The 21,031-nt window shown below is 38.6% G+C and overlaps 1 protein-coding gene across 3 annotated transcripts in view; it reads right to left on the bottom strand.

The window, feature by feature from the left end:
• Window positions 1-21,031, bottom strand: part of Gdap2 (ganglioside induced differentiation associated protein 2) — a 50,150-nt gene that overhangs the window by 2,491 nt on the left and 26,628 nt on the right. For 2 of the 3 annotated variants that reach the window (XM_051198760.1, XM_051198759.1), the window contains 6 exons: window positions 19,801-19,960; window positions 12,900-12,976; window positions 12,204-12,280; window positions 9,940-10,079; window positions 7,925-7,979; window positions 1,752-1,895 (listed from right to left, as the gene is read on the bottom strand). In XM_051198760.1, the coding sequence (XP_051054717.1) occupies window positions 1,752-1,895; window positions 7,925-7,979; window positions 9,940-10,079; window positions 12,204-12,280; window positions 12,900-12,976; window positions 19,801-19,960 (653 nt within the window). Of the gene's footprint in view, window positions 1-1,751; window positions 1,896-7,924; window positions 7,980-9,910; window positions 10,080-12,203; window positions 12,281-12,899; window positions 12,977-19,800; window positions 19,961-21,031 lie in introns of those variants that run through there. The other variant, XM_051198761.1, reaches the window with a different exon arrangement.

The raw sequence follows: 21,031 nt of genomic DNA, 5'->3' as shown, positions 1-21,031 counted from the left end.
CAAGTCTCTCAAGACTTTCCCTCACATTGCTTCTCTGGGGTAATAGAAATGGCACCCATCAAAAGCACTTGCTTTCTTCTCCATCTCCCACAGCTACTTTGTCTCCAAATACCTCCTGACTTCAAAGCCTTGCCACCCTCAGCAGCACAGCTTCACTTTGGTCTCAGCTAAGGCTGAATGAATCCTTCTTGTAGACTTGCCTCTCTGCTCTTCCACATGGGTCTGTCTCTCTGCACAGGAATGCAAAGGCAGCTCTCCCTTGCAGAACACTCCCCACTGACTGCAAAGCCCACCCTTTAGCATTGCATGCACAGTACCTGAACTGTCTCCTCCTCACACCTCAACTCCTTTATTTTTATGCCTGTCATTGGTCCTCATAGACAGATGGTATAATATCTCCATTCTAGAAAACTCTAGCATAAATGGAAAGAGATGGTTTAATGAATCAATTGTTAGTTTAGAAGTTATATTTCCTTTTTGGCTGATCCTGTCACTGTATCCTTTTTGACATTCAAAACAACAGAAAGCTAAAACACACAGGCAAAACAAAAGTGAACTTGAGTCTGGTGGAGTAGTCTTTTTGTACTTGCAGGAAAAAAAATATTATACATTTAGATAGTAGCTTAAACATGTCATTCAAATTTTTGGTATCCAAATGTTCCTTTGTGCCTTTTACATTTCCTGCTATTAATTCACACATGACAAGTATAGTTCAAAGGCAAACAATAGTCAGTTTTTACTCCAATTTCAAGAAAATACAAACTGATAAAGCCTTTTCCCATCTCATATATTGAATAATCTTCTTTCTATGATCCAGCTGTTCCAATTACAAATCCTTTCTGTGCAACGGCCAAATGTGAAAGTTTATTAGCTATTAGAAGTAAATACTTCGTTCTCTACAGAAGGGGAATAGAAGTCATTGTTGGGGTTGAAGAAACTTTAGAGAGAAATATCCTGCATGACTTTTATTTAATGATATACAACATGTTGGGCAATAATTAGGGGAGAATACTTCAAACCTCATTATTACTTTCCAATATGTCTTCTGGCTCATGCATAAAGATATATAATCAGCAACAGTTAGACAAGGTACTTGACTAAATTTTGGCAAAGTTCTCAGTTGAAAAATATTATAAAGGTGATGCTGTGAATACACACAATTGAACTTTAGTGACATTTCAGAGCAGTCATGTGATTAGTTCTTCAGCAATAGATCTATGAATGTACCTATAAATACCATTGCTAATATGGTAGGTATATTAAAAACATTACCATAACTTTCAGAAAATACAACTCATAACAGGGCAGGGGCTACTGAGAGAGGCTACCTGACTTAATGTCTATGCTGCAAGTGGATACCAATGCAGTCTGGCTGTTCAAATAGCTAAAAAGCCTCAATCTTAAGGAAAGTTTGCGATGTAATAGAAACTGTCCACATAACCAAAGAACAGCTTCAAATTCATGACTGGGAAACCCTCTTGGAATAAGAACTTTTCCTAAGGTTATTGTGTGAAAAATACTCAATTGTTGGTTCAAAGCTCATAGCTGCTGCTCTGCTGCATGTTTACACTCACATGCTCACACCTACTGCTTTATGGCATGTTCACACACTCACACCTGTTGCTCTGCAGCATGTTTACACTCAAATGCTCACACCTGCTGCTCTGTAGGATGTTCACACTCACATGCTCACAGTGCTTCTACGTGGCACGTTCGCACATTACACACGGCAAAAGAGAACAGGCACTTACCCTGGCATCATATTCAAGGACAAAAGGAGGAAAGTCTATTTGCTCTGGTGATATGGCATTAAAGAGCTGGTGTAGGCTGTCTATGTGGTGGATTTTATCCTTCAATCCTGAGACAGAAAAGGTGGTGAAAAACCACGTTGAGACCTGATTAATAGGAGAGAAAAATAATTTAAGCTAGTAGCCACCATTAAGAATAGTTACACTTTTGAAATTTAATACCAGTTAAAATTTGTAATTTCAAAATATTTGAAATTGTACAATATCAACTTTTTTTCATGGACCATTAGTAGTTCATTAGTGAGTTGTACAATAATTTCACAGAGTACAAGGAACATCTATAAAAGGAAAGAACAATGACATCATTGTGGCTAAAATAAGGAGGCCATTTCATAGCGCTTACATATCAGTGTAGACACACTCCTGTGTGTACAGTACGCTGAGATACAACATATGCTTCTGTTTCTTGACTGAACCTATGTGCAATTCACACCTGCTGAAACAGGGAAAATGGAGGTCACTGGGTACATCGACACTCCAGGCAGGACCCATGCCAGGAGTATTTGGTCAACACAAAATGGACTCCATGGCTTTTGTGTACTTCTTGTTTTATTTATTTGTTTGTGACTTGATTAGTTTTTGATGTTGGAGATGGGGAAGGAGGGAGAGAGATGGAGCACAAAGTTGGGCAGGCAGTGAGGATCTGGGAGGAGGTAGGAAAGGGAAAGACTATGATTACAATATACAGTCTGAAAAAGGGCATCTGCACTATTTGTACAATAATCATTATTTTGGTATAGTAGTTAATAGACTATAAAGGTCTTCTTGTTTTTGTTTCCAACATTTTGGAACTAAGATATTTTCACTTGATAATGCTATATAGTCTCTGTTAAAGCTAATCAAAGCAGAGAGAGAGAGTGTGTGTGTACATGAACATGTATACAAGGCACTTTTCTTAGACATTACACATTTTCTCTCATATGTAGAACCCATATATAAGGGGGGGGGCATTAAGGTAGCTATTTGGGAAGAAGAGGAATACCAGGCACAGGAGAGGAAGACTAAGAAAAAATAATGGGGACTGAATATGATCTAAGTGTATTATATACATGTATGATAATAAAGCTCACCCCTCTTTATTTTATAAATATGCTTTGATTGTCTTTAAAGGTAGAAAACCAGTGAATCCTACTTTTGTTTAACTCAGTTTACAAAATGTAAGTGAAAGCGTCTGTTAGTTTGGGAGAAACAGAAAATTTCTAATAGCAAGTGGTATTTCTGATATTAAGACATACGGTAACAGTAACAGCTACAACTTATATATTATTTACCTATCTGACTATTTATTTTTCTTATTTTACATATCGATCCCAGTTTTTTTATCAACAGATTACACAGCAGTCTAATGAGGTAGGTATGATGATGTTGCTATCCATACTTAACAAAATATGGTAGCAGATGCACAGGAGCTTTCAGTGGACTGCCTAATATATTCTCAAACAGCATTAAACCTGGAATAGACCACAGCCACTTTGGGTAGCCTGCATGTCACGTTGGGTGCTTTGCATTCATTCATTGTTTTTAGTAATTTCTCTTTGGTATGCCGTCATACTCTTTAGTGGCTCTTACAAACCTTTGACATATCCCAAGCCCCAAACATGACATACTTTTTCCCTACTTGACATAATTCCTTCAAATTTACTTGTAAAATAAGACGCATAACAGACAACATTGAACTAAGTTACCACTATGTAAAGCCTAGTCAATTTTCCCAAATTGTTATAGCCATCATTTCCCATTTCTCACTTACTGCTCTAGGCTTTCCTTCTGTGGATTCTTTGATTCTCCCATTCACATCTCACTTGCAGAGACCTGCGATTGGACCTACTTCCTAGTATTCCAATTGCACCCATTTCCACAATCTGTCTGGATTTTAGAAGACAATCCTAGAATGATTGTGTCGGTATCTACAGAGCTGGGTTCCATGTGCTTGTTAAAGGATGAATGAATATTAAGGACTATTTTATAATGTCCTTTGTGGCTTGGGTCATTATTGATGTCAACTACATTACTGATGGCTAATACACAGCTTCAAATTCCCATGTTATTATCTGAATTCCCTTTCTCCCCATTTTTCAAGTTTATTGGGATACTTGATAGGGAGTAGCAGAGACACTAGGCAAAATGAGAATCAAGAGATTTAAACAGTGAATGAGCTGCTTATCAAAATCAACTTGTGTTAACACATGCTATCACATACCCTTTTGTGAAACAAATTTCTACAAATTAGATTAGGCAAAATTTCCGGTTATGAGCTTGAAAACTCATCACAGCCATAGCTGGTGAACTAGCAATGGCTATGAAGAGACTATGTGCAGCAACTAACCCCACAAAGCTTAATGCTTTGGCCCTTTAATACAGTTCCTCATGTTGGGCTGACCCCCAACTGTAAAATTATTTTTGTTGCTACTTCATAACTATAATTTTGCTACTATTAGGAAATGTAATATAAGTATCTGTGTTTTCCAATGGTCTTTGAACCCCAAAGGGGTCATGACCCACAGGTTGAGAACTGCTGTAATGGCTTAGATTCTAGGAAAGGAGCTAGGTTATAAACAACAAATAACTTAATAATTACTACCTAAGGCAAACTTGCTACATGCAATGAATGTCCCCAAGGAAAATGTCTGTTCTATATATGCAGTTTTGCTACATAGAAAATATACAAATTTGTGGAGCTAAGGTGCTATATAGGGAATTTTCTTTCCTTTTTGTCCTGGAACTGGCTTTGAAGACTAGGCTGGCTTCAAAATCACAAAGATCTGCCTGCCTCTGCCTCTGCCTCCTGAGTGCTGGGATTAAAGGCGTGTGCTACCACTGCCTGGCTAGGGGATTATTTATTTATTTATTTATTTATTTATTTTTTATTTATTTATTTATTTTTTTATTTTTTAAAAGCACAGTTTTGTTTTACCTCAAATCTTTTTACATGTCTTGCTTCAGCACTGACATCTTTATTCTTAAATCTTTAACTGGCTGTTGTCCTATTTGTCGATTTCCTTGGTCCATTTTCATCCAATGCTGCCAGAGGCCATTGTTTCTCCATGCTCTGCATAACAACAACAGTCTGGAGATACTAGCTAATGCTCTAGTCTGAGAGCTCTGTCATGTCATATCCATAGTCTCTGATGCTCAGCGTTCACCTAGAAGGAACTCATCGTTTGTTGGAAGCATTACCAAGCAGAGTCTGTAGCTTACTTCAACACTACTCAGGGAAAGTACAGCACTCCTTAAATCACACTTCTTTCTGGGCCTCACCCTCTCCATTTATAAGATGAAGTTACGCTTGTATGATATTTTATCCAATTCTTCAACAGGATGCTAAAGTGGGCTCTACCGTACTGACATGGTGGGGTGTTGATGGAAAAGGGTCAGGCAGGCAGCACTGGGGAAGCACAGGGCAGACCTTAGCATCCCATCAGCAGAAGAGAAACCAAACCCGCCAGTTTCTCTCACCATAGCTTCCTTTTATATCTATCCCACTGGTGTGGGCAGGAGAGAATTACTCAAAGCAGACAGAAGTGGAAGACCCAAGAATACCAATTTTCTCCCTTTTCAAGCTCTTCACACTTGAGTTTTATATGCCTTAGCTTTAAATTTTCAATTGTTTATAGTATAAGCTAAAAAAAAAATACATAGTAAGGTTTGCTTTCATTATTTAGTTTCTACAACAACAACAACAACAAACTAAAGACAACTGACAAATTTTAGAAAGAAATTCAGACATTTTTGTGAATGCTAGAGATGTCTTTTCCATCTAAGTATGAAAAACTGTGAGGCCAATACAGGGTCACAGAACATAAGCTAAGAAGATACAATTCACATGTTGCACCCAAATAAACTTGGGCTTAAGTTCTATTAGCCCTCTTTCTATCAATAAACACCACTGAAGAAAAAGTAATTTAACAGTTATTTAATCGCATGTTGGGCAAAATGGCTTGGAAATGTCATGAACAGTATGGGAGTCAGAGCAGTGATGAATTTGTATTTTGTTAATTTTATCTATTTAGCAACATTGTATTTACAGTTTTGATTAGCTAAACTTTAAATGAGATTTTATTGTATATAGACCTTATTCTCTCATTTCCCATTTCCCCCAAATCATGGCAAAGTAGTACAATGGCATCTAGCTGCAGCCAGGGCAGCAACCCCACACCTGAACTGACGCCATGTGAAACAATTCAGAGACGATGACAAAGCTAGCAAACAATTTGTGAGTGTTTATTTGTTTTAAGGGAGCACTTCATGCTCCTGAGCAGACAGTGAGGTAGGCATTACTCACATTGTATAAAGTATAAAATTAGCTGAGATGGCAAATGAGACTGGTAGAAGAGCCTAGAACCTAGGCCCCCTGAAACTCTGCTTCTAGCCGTTAGGCTTACTACTTTCCCAAACACAGAATGAAGCACTGCATGTGTTTAGAAGGGTTGGTAGACACAGGAAGGAATAAGGTACAGAATGGAAGGCGAGGACAGAGGACTTGGGAACACCAAGGCTCAGAAAGGAAACAGAGAAGGGGCAGCTACAAGGAGTAAGGAAACCAGGCAAAGTTAGCATTAAGTAAGCCAGGCAGTGTTTCAAAAAAAGTGACCCGCAGGGCAAGCAAGTAATGTGAAGATAGAAAAGTGCACTATACTAAGTGACAGGTTATTTGTGGCTTGTTGTGAATTGCTTCAGATGACATATCCAGATTAGATGAAAAATGGAAATGAACACAGAACACTATAATTTCTAGTTCTAATGGGGAGAAGCCATAACACATTTAAAAGGCGAGTGTGGTGTGACATGAATTTGAGAAAAGGAAGGAGAAAGGAAAGAAGGAAAGGCGAGAAAGGGGTAGGGAAGGAAGGAGGGGGGAAGTGGAAGGAAGTGTGCTGATGTTATAGGTCCAGTCAAGTGGAAGAAAGATGCTAATTTCTTTAGAGAGGTTTGGAATGTTCTCTAATACAGTTTAGATTTAAATCTGGTTTTTGCCATACACTGCTAGCAATCTTGGGAAAGTACTTAATCCAAACATCAATCCCCTTGCCTGTAAACGGATGCCACTCTTTATAAGCACACTCAATGATAATGCAGGAAGAAACTATATACAGTAAATGCTCAAAACAAACAATATCCCTATTACTTATTACTATTTTGGAATTTGGAACACAGGTAGAGAATCTGTCCTTGGTTCAGAAGGAAAACATGTATGACACTGAAAAGGAAGGCCACAACAGAAGAGGTAGCAGGTGGCAGGATGAGGTAGGATAGAAGGGTACAGTTTCCTACTGATGCCTTAAGCTTTTGGTAAAGGATGTGAAGGAGGAGCTAGCAGGGTGGGGTTGTGGAGAATGAAGAGCCTGTGAGACGCTTCATCAATGTAAACAGCTACAGCAGTGAAGCCTGTGAGTCCATAGAGGACTCCGCACCTCACAGAGCTGTCATTTCCCCATTAACGCTTTGCATAGCAGACAGATTTTCTCTAGTCTAAGTTTTATGGGCAGATGTGGAGAAGAGTAAAAGGCTACCTGTTACTTCAGGCATTTACCAGAGAGGCTGAAGTGACAGGACATATACTTGCCTGGATGTAGGAAGATGGAAACAAGAAATATGATATTTTTAGAGCATATAAGGACCAAGGAAAAGGGATTAGATTTCTTGTGGAAAGAGCAGACACTGAAAAAGTAATTGTGAGCAAAACAGCTACATTCAAGCCCTCACAGGTTAATACAAAAAGGCAGAACATTAAATGTGTACTTAGAATGAAATCACCACAATGATCAAAACTTGAACTCAAATGACACATGTGGGAGTATTTACTAGCTATAGGATTAGACCAGGAAGGTTTCAGACAGAAAGTAATTATTGAACCAAGATGTGAAAGACAAGCAGGGTTGGCCATAGCAGAGAGGAGAGAGCAGATTCTGAGCTAACAGCATGAGCAAAGCTTAAGTACAAAAAGGCAAAGACTGGGAAGCTATGTTTGATGAGGTTGTTCAGAAGGATACCAGAGTCAGACACAACCAAACACCATGAACACAGCAACTCAGCCAATGAAAACGGCAAACAAATGAGCATCCTGAGCATGCAATGCACTTAAATGCAAGGTTTAGTCAAAAACACTAGTACTGTACCTTTGAACGGAATGTTGGATGAACAAAATAAACAGCCTTCAAATTCCTCTTGTATCTAATTAAAACAAACAGTCACTATAAGTCACACTAGAAGTACTCATTATTATAGGCAATCAACATTTTACCTAAGCAAATAAATGAATGAATAAATAAATATATTCACAAAGAGAAAAATATCTTAAAAGCAGCAGGAATTAATATATTGAGTTTTGGGTAAAATGTCAAAAATAATTAAGAACATTTCATTATTGAAACTGCCTATTTTAAAGGAAGCACTAAATGTTGCCCCTCACTGTGACAAGTCAATTCATACTTTAAAAAACATCATTGTACATTTTTTTATACCATAGTAGAGTCTCTAATGTATGAAATTAAGTCACTTTGAAATTACTAAAACTATAGCAACTAAAAGTTACAGTTATTTTACAAGTAGCTGCATGACCCAGAAATTCTCTGACGGTTTTGTACTTGATCCCTCAATGGCTCTGAGGAGAGTGCCAGCACTGCTCTACTTTAACACTCAGTGACCTGACGACCAAGAAGTAATGTCTGGAACCCAACCTGGGGCTCAGCCAGCTACCATAAAGCTTGCTGAGGCACGTCTTGAAAGTTTGTTTTCCCATAATTTATCAATCACCACCAAGTCATATAAGGTTAACTGTAAGGATTTCAAAGAAATAGCAGGGGCACTCTTAGCTGAGGTTGTGTTAGTTGAGGGCAAGCTAGAGGCAGAAGTAGGTATATAGTGATGTGTGGCTTCATTAGAAAATACTTCAAAGCACAGGAAATAGAAATCTGTTAGATAATGAAAGCATTATTATTGCTAATTAAGATGAGATTTAATGGGTGGTGGAAGACAATGGAAATTTATGGTATCTTCTTTGCTCCCTAACTGTAAAATAATTTTTCAACCTAACCCATAAAAACCTTGTGACGCTACAAATAAAATAGGTACCAAGAGGGTAGAAAGCTTTCAAAAAATATATTATTTAGGAAATATATCACTGAGAAAGAACTTAAACATTGTTTGTTTGGTCCTGTCGTGGGTGGTCATGAGGGTTTCCAATATTATAGCAAAGGAAACATAGTTTAATGAAAATAATTTCCTAATTCCAAGTCAGTAGTCTAGTAGTCTAGTAAGTCTAAATTCTGTATATAAAATTGTGAGAACTTGGGCAATAAATGCCATCTTTATTATTCTCCCATCTTCCAGATGTAGAAAACATTAAAACATAACAAACAGGATACTCAGAGGTAAAGACATGGGCCCTCATGCCCTTGATCCATAAAGCCTGTCACACCCAGTTTCTCTCCTCCCTTGTTACCGATGTATAGGATGTGCCGGTCCTTCACCCCCTTGACACATGGGAAAACCTCATCAGGTACAAGGTAAAGTTAGACTGTCTCCAGAGACAAATTGGCCACCCTATCTTACATAGGGGTGGGAAGTCTACCTAAACCACAAGGAAGAAATGTCAAAATAAAGTCTGTCTTCATGACTAACCAACCCCAAATCCCCCCCAAAACCCCATAAATGCCCACTCCTTTGTGTCAGCAGACAGTCTGAATCTCCAAAACAGCTATTTCCCCTTTTTCTCAGCCTTTTCTTGTTCCAATTAAAACCTTTACCTGTAAGTTCATGTTCAGTTTCTGTTTTATTTATAATCACAGGGACAAATTTCTTTGGACCTGTTATCAGTATCTCTCCCAATAGACTCACAGGCCACTCTGGTATGTATTAACATACCATAGTAACCAAGGCTGTACCTTCATTATTTTATACACAAAGACTAGGTATGATACAAAGTCTTTCAAGGTGGTCAAAAGCGGGAAGATTACAGATGAGTTTCGTTTAATTAAAACGAGGGCTTCCTATAATTAAAATAGCTAATGTACATATGATAAGTCTTTGCCACATGAAATAGCCTTTAAAAGTTATTTACAAATGATTGCTATTGCTTAGTGTTAAAAATAAAGAGGCAATACCCCCTTCACAATTTCCAAAAATAACTAACTTGACATCAACGACATCGTAGAGTTTCTTTAGGAAGTCTGAGTCCAGGTGGTTGTATTCACTGGTGAGTGTGTGAAAATATACCAACACATATTCCTTCACAGCGATGTGATCCATTACATGGATAAAATATAACAGAGCCTAGAAGAGAGGAACAAAGAGCATTTTTCATGGTAGTTCACTTTGCAGAGGCCGAGAGATGGGGAACCTATCCCCTAAGATTAATCTGGTCTACACCTATAATTGCAGACAGGAAAGTGAGTCATCCCAGCATTTAGTGATATTCTCAAAGGCTGTGGCACAGCCCTTCTCTGTGGTGTTCTAAGTAAAGGAAGAGGACAATTAATCTCTGGCCTCTGAAATAACTCTTCAGATACCCGGAGCTCTTGGAAAACTATCAGGTTCTTCTATCTAGGACCATGATGTCAAAGCATTTAGAACTAAGATTTAATACTTGTTATAATTTTAATAGATGCTATCATCCTTGACGTTTCTGTTTGCATTCCATCAAGGTCTGTCCATTGGTGATCAGACACAGACTCAGGAAAGGCACAGAGCAGATGGTATAGGGAACTGCTCCTTCCATGCTCCTGTAGCAGCTCATTCACTTAGCACTTTTAATGCTTATCTGAATGAGGAAAGTAGAGGGCTTTGAGGGTGGATGGCAACACATTGGGCAACATATCTAGAACTCAAGAGGGTGATCTAATATGAATCTGTTTGGTTACGGATGTGTTCTATTTTACGAAATTTAAGAGAGACATTAAAAACAAAATGAGAAATATAACCCAAGTAGGGCTGAAGTGACCCAATGGTTTGGCTGTAAACAACTGCAAAGAGGAAGCTAAACTACCTCAACCAAAAGGATTACCAACCAGGCTATTTTCCAATTAATTCCTCCTCAGTGGAGTCCTTGGCATTAATGTGGATTAGGACCAAACTGCAGGCACAGCAGGCAGAGGAGGGCAGAGTTGCTCTGTAAATGTTACCTGATTTGAACCTCACAATTAAGTCTCAATTTTTAATATGAAATAACATATCATAATATCAGGAATGCTATGCAAGCACACAGCAAAATCAAATGTAGGGGTTTTATTTTTATCCGAGTAAGCCACACTAATGAAGGTAAGAGTGAGTGGCACACTGACTGTTAAGAACACAAATGGTTGCAAACAGAAACTTATGTAATTCTTTTCCCTCTTTGTGAATAGATTTATCCCTAGTAGTCCTACTCTTCCTCTCATCAGACTATCTTAGGCCTTTTGATCCACATTTTACTCATACCTGGGCAAATTAGGACACTCTTTCTGGCTTCAAATTCTCTATCTTTAAGTTATTCTACTGTTATTTATAGGACCAGCCAAAAAGAGAAAGCTGCAAGGGACAAATTCTCCTCAAAATAAGAAAAGCAATTTTTAAAACAGTATTTGTATTTGTGTGTGTATCTGTTTTGTAACAATGTACTGAGTTCAGTTGGTGCTGCCTGCTGGAATGCTGGCTGAAGAGCTCTATTTAGGTCATCGCTCAACTGTCCCTCCAAGTGAGTACTCCATGGTCAGTAGTTGCTGGGTTCACAGCTTCTTCTCCCCGTGGGAGTATTTTCTTACTATAAAGTCTCCAGGATGGAATCACAACTTTTATAGTTGCAATTCATCTCTGGTGATAATAGCTATTGTCGCCAAAGTTCTCACTAATTCTCAGGATTTAAAATATGACACTTTGAATTGTATGTGTATTACTAGTCTGGTTGAAGGATTTCTTCCTTTTATGTATAGTTTCAACTATTATTATTATTTTTTAGGATTATCTACTTCTGTTTTCCATCCCCACATAAAGGGATGATGAAATTATGATGTCTTGCTATTCTTGCACTTGATATAGTGCAAACTATACCTCTGGTTTATACTTTTTAAGTAGATATTCAAGTGTTAATTTTTCTTTTTTTCTTATTCTTTTCAAAGAGGCTCAAGTCTGATTGTATATTTACAATTCAGGATGATTCTAACCAAAAGCTTGCCAGTTATATCATATTCAAACAAAATAGCTGTTTCTGAAGTAATATCAGAATTCTGGTATCTGTTTCTCCTACAGAGGACAAGCAACACCTACCTCCCCTGAAATGATGCATAGTGATTCTCAGGTGATGTTTTTCCACCAAGATCCACAATCCATCTCATCTGTGCTGGGGACCCTAATTACCACAACAGTATTCTTCTTACTTTACAACATCCACCTAACTTGTGGAAGGAGCCATTTACAGCTTACCTTGTCCATATCTATCAACGTCACAGGAATGTTTCTTCCAACTACCACCATCACGGTGCGGCCACAGTTGTCCACACCTATGAGAGGGCCCAGAAATCTTATTATAAGACCAGTGTTTGTCCTGTCAAATATGTATTTGACTGCATGAAAGAATTCTACACATTCAAAAGGTAAGAAATTCTTTTATTGCTAGGAAAATACTTTTTCTTTCTTGTTTTTAAAGCTTGATGAGATTTTGGCCATAGTTCTGACTTGTTTAAAGATTTTAAATAATATAACCTATGGTCTCTCTTTTCTTTAAATAACCATTTTGTTTAAGCTCATCATAATGTTTAATAATATTAGTGATGCAGGAAATACTAGAAGCTTTCAATTAAAATTAACAGGTGATGCCTGAGATGAAACCCAGTGGAGGAAGTGGTGACTGGAGAGGCTATAAGCTATGAATTTTGTATTGACAAATTCCTTAGAAGCAGATAAAATTCTAACAGAAAAAGCATCCCAGGAAAAATTAAAACAGATGATGTGAGTGCCCAAGAAAACACTAGAGGTTAACATAGTATGTCTAAGATCTTCATCATGTGCAAAACCTACTGACACCAGCACCAAACACTGTGTTTACACAGAAAAACAAAGTGTCCCATAGCACATGAGTCAGATCCCTAATTAGCAAGAATACATGATTATTAAGCTCACCTGTTTGGTATAAGGCTTTCAGAGAAGCAATATCGGACAGGTCCTCAGATCTTGCTTGGCATAACCAGCGGTTATAACTAGACAGATAAAGGATACAATCAGCAAACGCTGGCAAGTTACTTTTGCAAATGGAACCTATTTTAATATCTTTTGCTGGCTATAAAGAACTGATGCTTCATTACAACAAAGAGTTAGAGGCCATTGCACTGTGTAGAATCCTAAGTCATTGATAAATGTGCATTAGTGAGAAAATGTGTATATACCAATGACTGAACACAATTCTTATGGTAAGTGAAGAGTATACAGGTAAGTAGCTAAGACATCAATAATTCAAAATAACATAATCGAAAAATACTCTTATTTTCCCTTACTACAAAAATGTAACAGGTAAAGCCTCAGTGTTAGATCTCCAAAGTGGATAACCACTAAATAACATGCTTGACAATATTACAATGAATAGAAAATAGAATCACTGCCCTCATGAAGTCTTATCACAGCCAAAAGACAGTAAGTGCTGCCCACATTATACAGGACCACAGGAAGGCAGCAAATTTTATCTGGCAAGTCAGACATTTTATGATTGGTTAATTTAGCTAGAATCAACACCCAACTTACTATGTCAAATGGCTTTGGCAAAAAAGAGGTTAAAATGATTTTAATGGTCAACTTAATATTTCAGGTTTTTTTTTTTTTTTTTTTTTTTTTTTTTGAGATGGGCTCATTCTATTATGTAGCTTCCATAGACTGGAACTAACTCACTATGTACACTAGGCTGTCTTCAAACGGCCCACTTCTGCCGCCCGGGTGCTGGGATGGGATGAGATGTGTATGTCACCACACCCAGTTCTGCTAATTCACCAGATGACTCACAACTGCCTATAACTGCAACGGACCTATGTCATTTTCTGATCTGGGCAGGGACCTGCACATATGGGTACATATACACATAGACACATAGATACATACACATAAATTTTAAAGAAAGTATTTTTAGGTACAAAAGATATTTATAACTTCTGTGAGTTTTCATGTTTTTAAAAGTTCTTAAATCTACCTAAAATTATTTTTAGTTTACGGTTAAAACTCTAGAATAGTATAAATGTCCACCTTGTTGACTTTGGTCAGTTATTAATAATTTGAGATCTTTCCAAGGATAGATTTTGAGAGGCAAAAATCTACATATGCATGTTTTTGTAGAATTTATAAAATTACATTTGTGATTTATCAAAGATTCAAATCAGTGCTATAGTCTGCTGTTCCGGTTTGTGCAGACCATAAGGTACATTTCAATGCAGTAACTTCACACTGTGGCTGTCAGGCTTCTTTATCTAGTTACGACTCCTCTATAGCAGACAGTACAAGCTATCACAAGTAAAGCAAATTGTGATGGCAGAAAAGTCACTCAACTCAGCCATTGGGCTCTTCTAAAGGCAGAAATGCTGAGTTGTTTTCCAGTGGGTTGCAACTGATGAGGTTACATATTGTTCCCACAATGCTAACATAAGCCAACTTCTTCCAGTTAATTACCATACACTTACACAGCCAAAGACTGAACGATGAAGAAAAGTTAAACAAAATTACTATTAAAAACACAGGCCCTTCATGGGTCTGCACTAGATTCTCTATGTGTATGCTATCTATGGCTGTTATGTTGGTGTTTTTGTGGGACTCCCAGCAGTGGGAATGGGTATATCTTTTTGCTTGTTCTTGGTGCTCTTTTTCTCCTATTAGAAAGCCTCGATATGAGGGGCTTTTGCTTTGTCTTACTATGTCTTGTTTTGTCCTGTTGGGCTGTTGTCTCTTGGAGGCCAGCTCTTTTCTGAAGAGGGAACAGAGGGGGAGTAGGTAGGGGGGAGAGAAGAAGTGGGAGGGAACTGGGAAGAGTGGAGGGAGGGGAACCTGTAGCTAGGATGTGTTGTATGAGAGAAGAATTTATTTTCAGTAAGAATAAATTAATGATTTTTAAAACGTTTAGATAAAGCTCATTGTTCAAGGGACAATTCAACCTGGAATTCAGGTTTTCTAGACCTATTGCAAATGCTGTGTCATAAATGCATCCTTTTGTGTCCTACTTGACCAGGTTCACTATAAACGAAGTTGAACATTTTCTTGTGTGCAGGGCTCTAAGCTCTGCCAGGGCTGTCTTGCTTGTCTTTGTATTACTAGATGTACTCCAGCAAATGATGATGTCAGTAAGGGTTTAATAATACTTAATAATTAATGAAATGATGCCTTTGTGTGAGGAATGATGTTAACATCACAGGCAACTGGATGTTAAGTATAACAAGGACCACTAGAGAAAGGAACCAAACAGTCTAGTGATCTTTCTCCCTGCGTCTCAATGTCTTTTCTCCCACTGTGATAAATACTTTAAAAAGCTGTAGTTTTGAAAAGTTGCTAGTCTGCTTCCTAACAACTTCCACCTTAGATACATCCAAATCACCTGCAATGAACAAAGCACTGAGCTGCATTAATGAAGAATGAGGGCCATGTCTATTTTTTCAGATTTTGTAAAGAACAGGTGCCAGACACTGATGCCGCACAGCAGTGCGGTGGAAGAAACAGTGAGGAGCCAGTGAGGGAGAGCTGGAGCTTTCAGAGAATACTAATCAATCGCCTATCTACTTCCAGATCCTTTGTCCTGAGCAGCTGAAGAGGAACTGGGTCAGTGTGTGACATAAGGCCCTGCTTCAGGAAAGCAGAAGTACATCTTTTTAAATGCGATCCTGCAATCTCAGGCATGGCAGGGTGCTGGCCTCCAGCTCTGCAATATCATAAACTCAACAGCCATCAGTTCTAAACTGTTGTTCTCAGGACCCCTTCATGTTTACATCTACCAACATTTACCATATCAGAAACAGCAGAAATCTAAAAGCATTTATTTATTTGATTTAAAAGAAACAACAATAACAAAAAAATGAGTATCTGAATGTAACTTTCTTAATCTACTTTTTAAAAATATAATGTTTAACATAAAAAAAATCTGAGCTTAGGAAGATGAGCTATATTCTTTAATTTCATAATTCCCTTTAATATCTGAACGACCCCTTACTCTAGCCTGCATTGGTCTCCTGCAACATCCCAGGTTAAGGAGCCCCAAGAGAACTTGATTGAATATGGTGAGGATGAGAATGGGAAAGGAAAGCAAGCCTTGGTGACATAATGGAGACAGTTTGGCCACACAGGTCCCTCACTTTTGAGAAGCACCTTTACCACTATTTCAGCAACAGAAGCAGAAGGCCATGTACCTCAGGATGCTTCTTTGCCACGAGTCCTCACACAGCTACAACCACACAAAAACTTCCTTTAACACTTACCTCTTACAAAGCATTGTGAAAGAAAAAGCAACTAAACTAAGCCCCACACCAATCACAAACAGCCAACTAGCTGGCTCATACCCAAATCTGGCAAACACCTCTCGGTGAGCTGAGGGCATCACTACCGTGCCTCTGCACTTCTAGCTGAGTGCTGCCTAAACATGAATGCTTCCACGCGCAAATGACCTGCCAGATTTATTTTGTCTGCACCTTGTCTTTTAGCAGCACTCTGAAGTATTCTGCATTACAGACAAAAGACGCCGTCATCTTCAATCTCATGAAGACACACAATTGGGAAGCCAATCTTTTCACTCAGTGATAGCATTATTGAATGGCAGAACACTCAGCTCTTATTTTCCTGCTGTGGCTTTGCTGCCACTAAATGGTAACTGGTTGTGCCCAATACCCTGATCACTGTCTAGAACTTCTGCCTTAATGTACTCAATGCCTGACAGCCAAGGTGTGGCTCGCTTTAATATTCAGGACTAGCTTATTTACGTCTGCATCCAGGCCATGCTCTTATAGGGTGTCTAAAGTCTACCACGCTTCAGTCTCCAGATCAAGGCCTTCCACCAGAAAAGGGTACTCTTTTACATGCTGTATGAATTTCCTTTCCTAGAACCTACCCCTTCCCTGGGGGCAATTTACCAGAAAATGCAGACTTAGCACATATGTGCTCAATTTAATATTGGCCTGAACTAGTATAGTAGTTAGTAAGTGAAACAAATTAACTTCAAAAAAAAAAAAAAAAAAAAAAAAAAAAAGCGAGATAAATAACCAGCTTGGAAGGAAAAACAAACAAACAAACAAAAAAAAAAAAAAAAAAAAAAAAAAGGGCAGAATCTCTGTCACTTCATGGAAAATGCAAGGTGTACTGGATGTGAGGGGAAGCAGGTGGAGGAATGGGGGAGAGAACAGGCATGCATGGCAGTCAAGAGAACAATTTGTAGAAGTTCTCTCCTTGCTCCACAGGAGACCCAGGCATCAAACGCAGAGAGCCAGGCTTGGCACAGGTAGCTTTACCCACTGAGCCGTGTTGCCAGTCCCAGTTGCTTTTCATGGAACATCATTTTTTTTTTTTTTTTACTTTAAAGGCTGAATGGCAGACAAGCTATGGCTATTTAACATGGATTGTTTCTTTAGAATGAATACATTGGTCTTGTCTTTTCAAAAAAAAAAAAAAACCAGTAAGACTAACTTGCTGCCAATTATAAGATCTGAGACCAATATACATTCCACGATTCCACACACTTGACTGTGGAAAGTCTGTATCTTGACCTTTTTTTTTTTTAAGCAGGGGGTCATTACATAGTCCTAGCTGGCTTGAAACTCAAGAGAGATTCTGCCTGTCTGTGCCTCCTGACTGCTAGGATTGAAAGTGTGTGTTAGCAGGCCCAGCTGGGAAGCTTGGCTTTTGCAGTAAGACTGGTGCTGGAATTAATGCATCTTGATACTGTATAATGAAGCATGTTGATACAGTTATCTATGTGAATCTCTACTTTCCAAAAGATCTATGCATCACATCATAAAACCACAATCACAGTGAGCATTGGCTAATGTATTTTAAAACAGAACAGGAAAACACAGATGTGGGGCTGGAGATGGTACTAGAGAGTCATGGCACTTACTTGACTCTAGCTCTGGCAACAAGAATTTGATCCCCAGGAACCCATGTGGAAAAAGCAGAGAATTCCTGCAAGTTATCCTCTGACCTCTGCATGCTGTGGTGGGTGGGCAACACATATATGCACACAGATGCAAGTAAAACAAAGTCATAATGGGTAAGGTTTGAGATCCCATACTGCAACTAAACTTTAAGAAATCATTTCTCATCAAATTCTATGACCTGCACAGAAACATATCTGATTCCTGAAATGTCTTTAGAAGTACTCCTTTGCTTTCCAAGTTTCTATTTGAGTGGTGTCATATTTACTTCATGTAAAACAACTGACTACAACTGAATGATGCTATTGGATTCCAGTCACCTTCATTTAGATCAACTGAACATCTTACAAGATCTTAATAGACAACATTAGTTGACTTTTGAAAAAATGCTTACTTATAAATGAATTAATAATTTCTGATATAGTAAGTATTTGTAGATATAACTCATGTAGACACAAGCCCTCTGGGATCCTCAACCATTTATAAGAGTGCAAGGGAGATCTGAGAACCACAAACCACTCGCAAACCATGACAAAAATGCACACACAGAGACAGATCACAACAATGTGGCAAGGGAGCCCAGTGACTGTTTGTCAGATGACACTACACATGACCAAGTTGAGAAACTATTGAGCCTGGCATTTGGTTCAATCCTTTGGAAAACTTGTTCACTGGTTCCCTCTACTGGTAAACGTGCTTCTATCATTTGCAAATTGGAGCAAAGTGAAGATCCGAGAAGACAGAAAATGTTAATTCTGGCCGGGGGAGCCATTTTCTTCTGTGGTGTGGCAGGTTAAGCTGCCCAGGCTCCAGTAAATACCTCCTTCCCAAGTTCCTGGAGACAACCTCAATTAAACTCAGTGGGCTACAAAACAGGGCAGGAAAGCAGAAGTGGGACTCAATGGGAAGGAGTCTGAGTGAGAATGGGAAGGGGATGACAGAGGATAACAAGAGGTAAAAATGATAAAATACATCACATAGATGTATGAAACTCTCAAAAATGAAAACATATAAAAATTATGTCTGTAAGCGACTTCTGGTCATCAGGGCCAACTCTTCACCCTATGACTGGAGACTGACATCATAGAAGTACCATATAAAGCAAGGTGACAGGCTGTTGCAGGATGTGAAAGAGTAAAACAGGGGAGGCAAGACCCAGCAGGTAAGGTTTGAGAGGCATTTGATTTACAGCTGAAAACTGGACACTGGACAGGATTGAAGCAAGAGAAGATCTCAATCAAATTGAATGGGAGGGGCCAAAGCTCAAAAGTAAGACAGACCGATTAGCTCAGTACTGAAGAAAGCCACAGCGGTTGTATTTTATCGAGCTTGCCTTCCAGATGCTGGGCACACACACTGCAATTATCTGATGCTCACAGTCTATGAGATGTTATCCTTTACCAACCCAATAGGGAATGGAGAGCCATGTACACTTTCCTTTTTTCTTTGAAATCTTTGAAAAGCAGCTAGCTGCATCTATGATTTTCAAAGGATTCACTCAGAATTACTTTAGTATTACAAACACCGAGAAAACAGAATGTAAAGGTCCTCAGGGTAAGTTGCAGAGACAAAAACTCTTCAGCTGAAGAAATTTTAACCGCTTCGGCACAGCAGAGACCTTGCGAGTGCTTTTCCTTTCTTCTAATTTCCCTGTTTAGACAATAACCTCACACAGAGGCATGGCAATTAGAGCCCATGCTGGGTAAAAGCTCTGAAACCGATCATGCATCTGACCACTGGATCCCTCACACTGACTCAACTTTCAGCTCTGCCATCTACAGAATGGGGATAGGACCCTCTTACTTGATCATCACAGAAATTAACAAGAGGAATTTTGTGTATACAGAAGAGCATCTAGCAGATGCCAGAGCCCTTTCCTGACATTACACTATCTAACCATCTGCATGAGTCTGCCTTACTTTCTTTGATGCTGTTTTTGCAGGGCAGCTTCGGACAACTGTCCCTGGAGGATCAGTTTTCTTTGCTTGTCAATATCTCCTTCCATTCGAGCAAAGGCATGAGAGCCAATGAAAGACAGATCCACTCCCAAGCCGTCATCTTCATCTTCTTCTTGGTTGTCTGCAATGAAAACACCATCAGCAGAGAGCTACGAAAGCAGACAGCAAAACTGACTATGAATGCTGCAGGCAGAATGACTGGAGGCAACAAAAACTAAGCAAAAGCAAGCAAGCAAGCAAACAACAACAAAAATCCCCCCAAACAAAAATAAAACAAAACAAAGCAAAACCCCTCAAACCCAGGGTTAAGATTATGATTCTGAAATAACATTTAGAAATCTGATGTCCTGAAATAATAAAATCAAAGTGACTAATCTATTCCCTAAGCCAATTTCATTATCAGGCCCAGCACTAAATGTGTGAGGCATGTTTCCATCTAACAGGTTTATGGTCTTATATAGGTGAAGGTTGATAGAAGCTTCTTAGGGATAGATTCAGAAAGGCTCCCATTCTACCATACTCTCTGCCAATAAACTTTCAACTTATATGAGTAAATAACCTAAAGAAATAACATGGCTACAGTATTCTTATCTTACTATTTAATGTTAACTGTGGCTTTTAGAGGACATTGTTAAAACCGCTCAAAACTTGAAAATTTAAGGTGGTAATATACTCAATTACTGTTTCAACAGTTCTTCATGAGCCTAGAAACTCCACTCAGCTGAGATGTTATTATGCCCACCTGTGAATCCCCAAATACAAGCCCTGCATCTTTGCTGGCTGGTGTTCTATCAGTACCCTAGCTTCCTGAAGAAGAAAATTAAGAAAAGCAAACGCTGAACCATTATACATTGCCTGTAGGAATATAGATTAGTGCAGCTACTATGAAAATCATTATGAAAGTTCCCTAAAAAGCTAAAAATAGAATTGCTACATGACTTAACCATATCGTTCCTGAGGTAAACCCAAAGAACTGGTAGACATACCAGAGGCATCTGCTTATCCATGTCCATCATTCACAACAGTCAAGATAGGGGATCAGCCCAGATAGTTGTAAGAGATAATGGATAAAATGGGATACAGACGTACACACGCTCACCAGAGCTTTACTCAGCCATAAACAATGAAGAAATTGTGATCTGCAGGATCATTAGGCTAAGCAAAATAAGTCAGGTGTCAAAAGACAAACATC

This window comes from Phodopus roborovskii, unplaced genomic scaffold, assembly GCF_943737965.1.
Source record: "Phodopus roborovskii unplaced genomic scaffold, PHOROB, whole genome shotgun sequence".
Lineage (NCBI taxonomy): Eukaryota > Metazoa > Chordata > Mammalia > Rodentia > Cricetidae > Phodopus > Phodopus roborovskii.
This window is presented reverse-complemented; position numbering and strand designations above follow the sequence as displayed.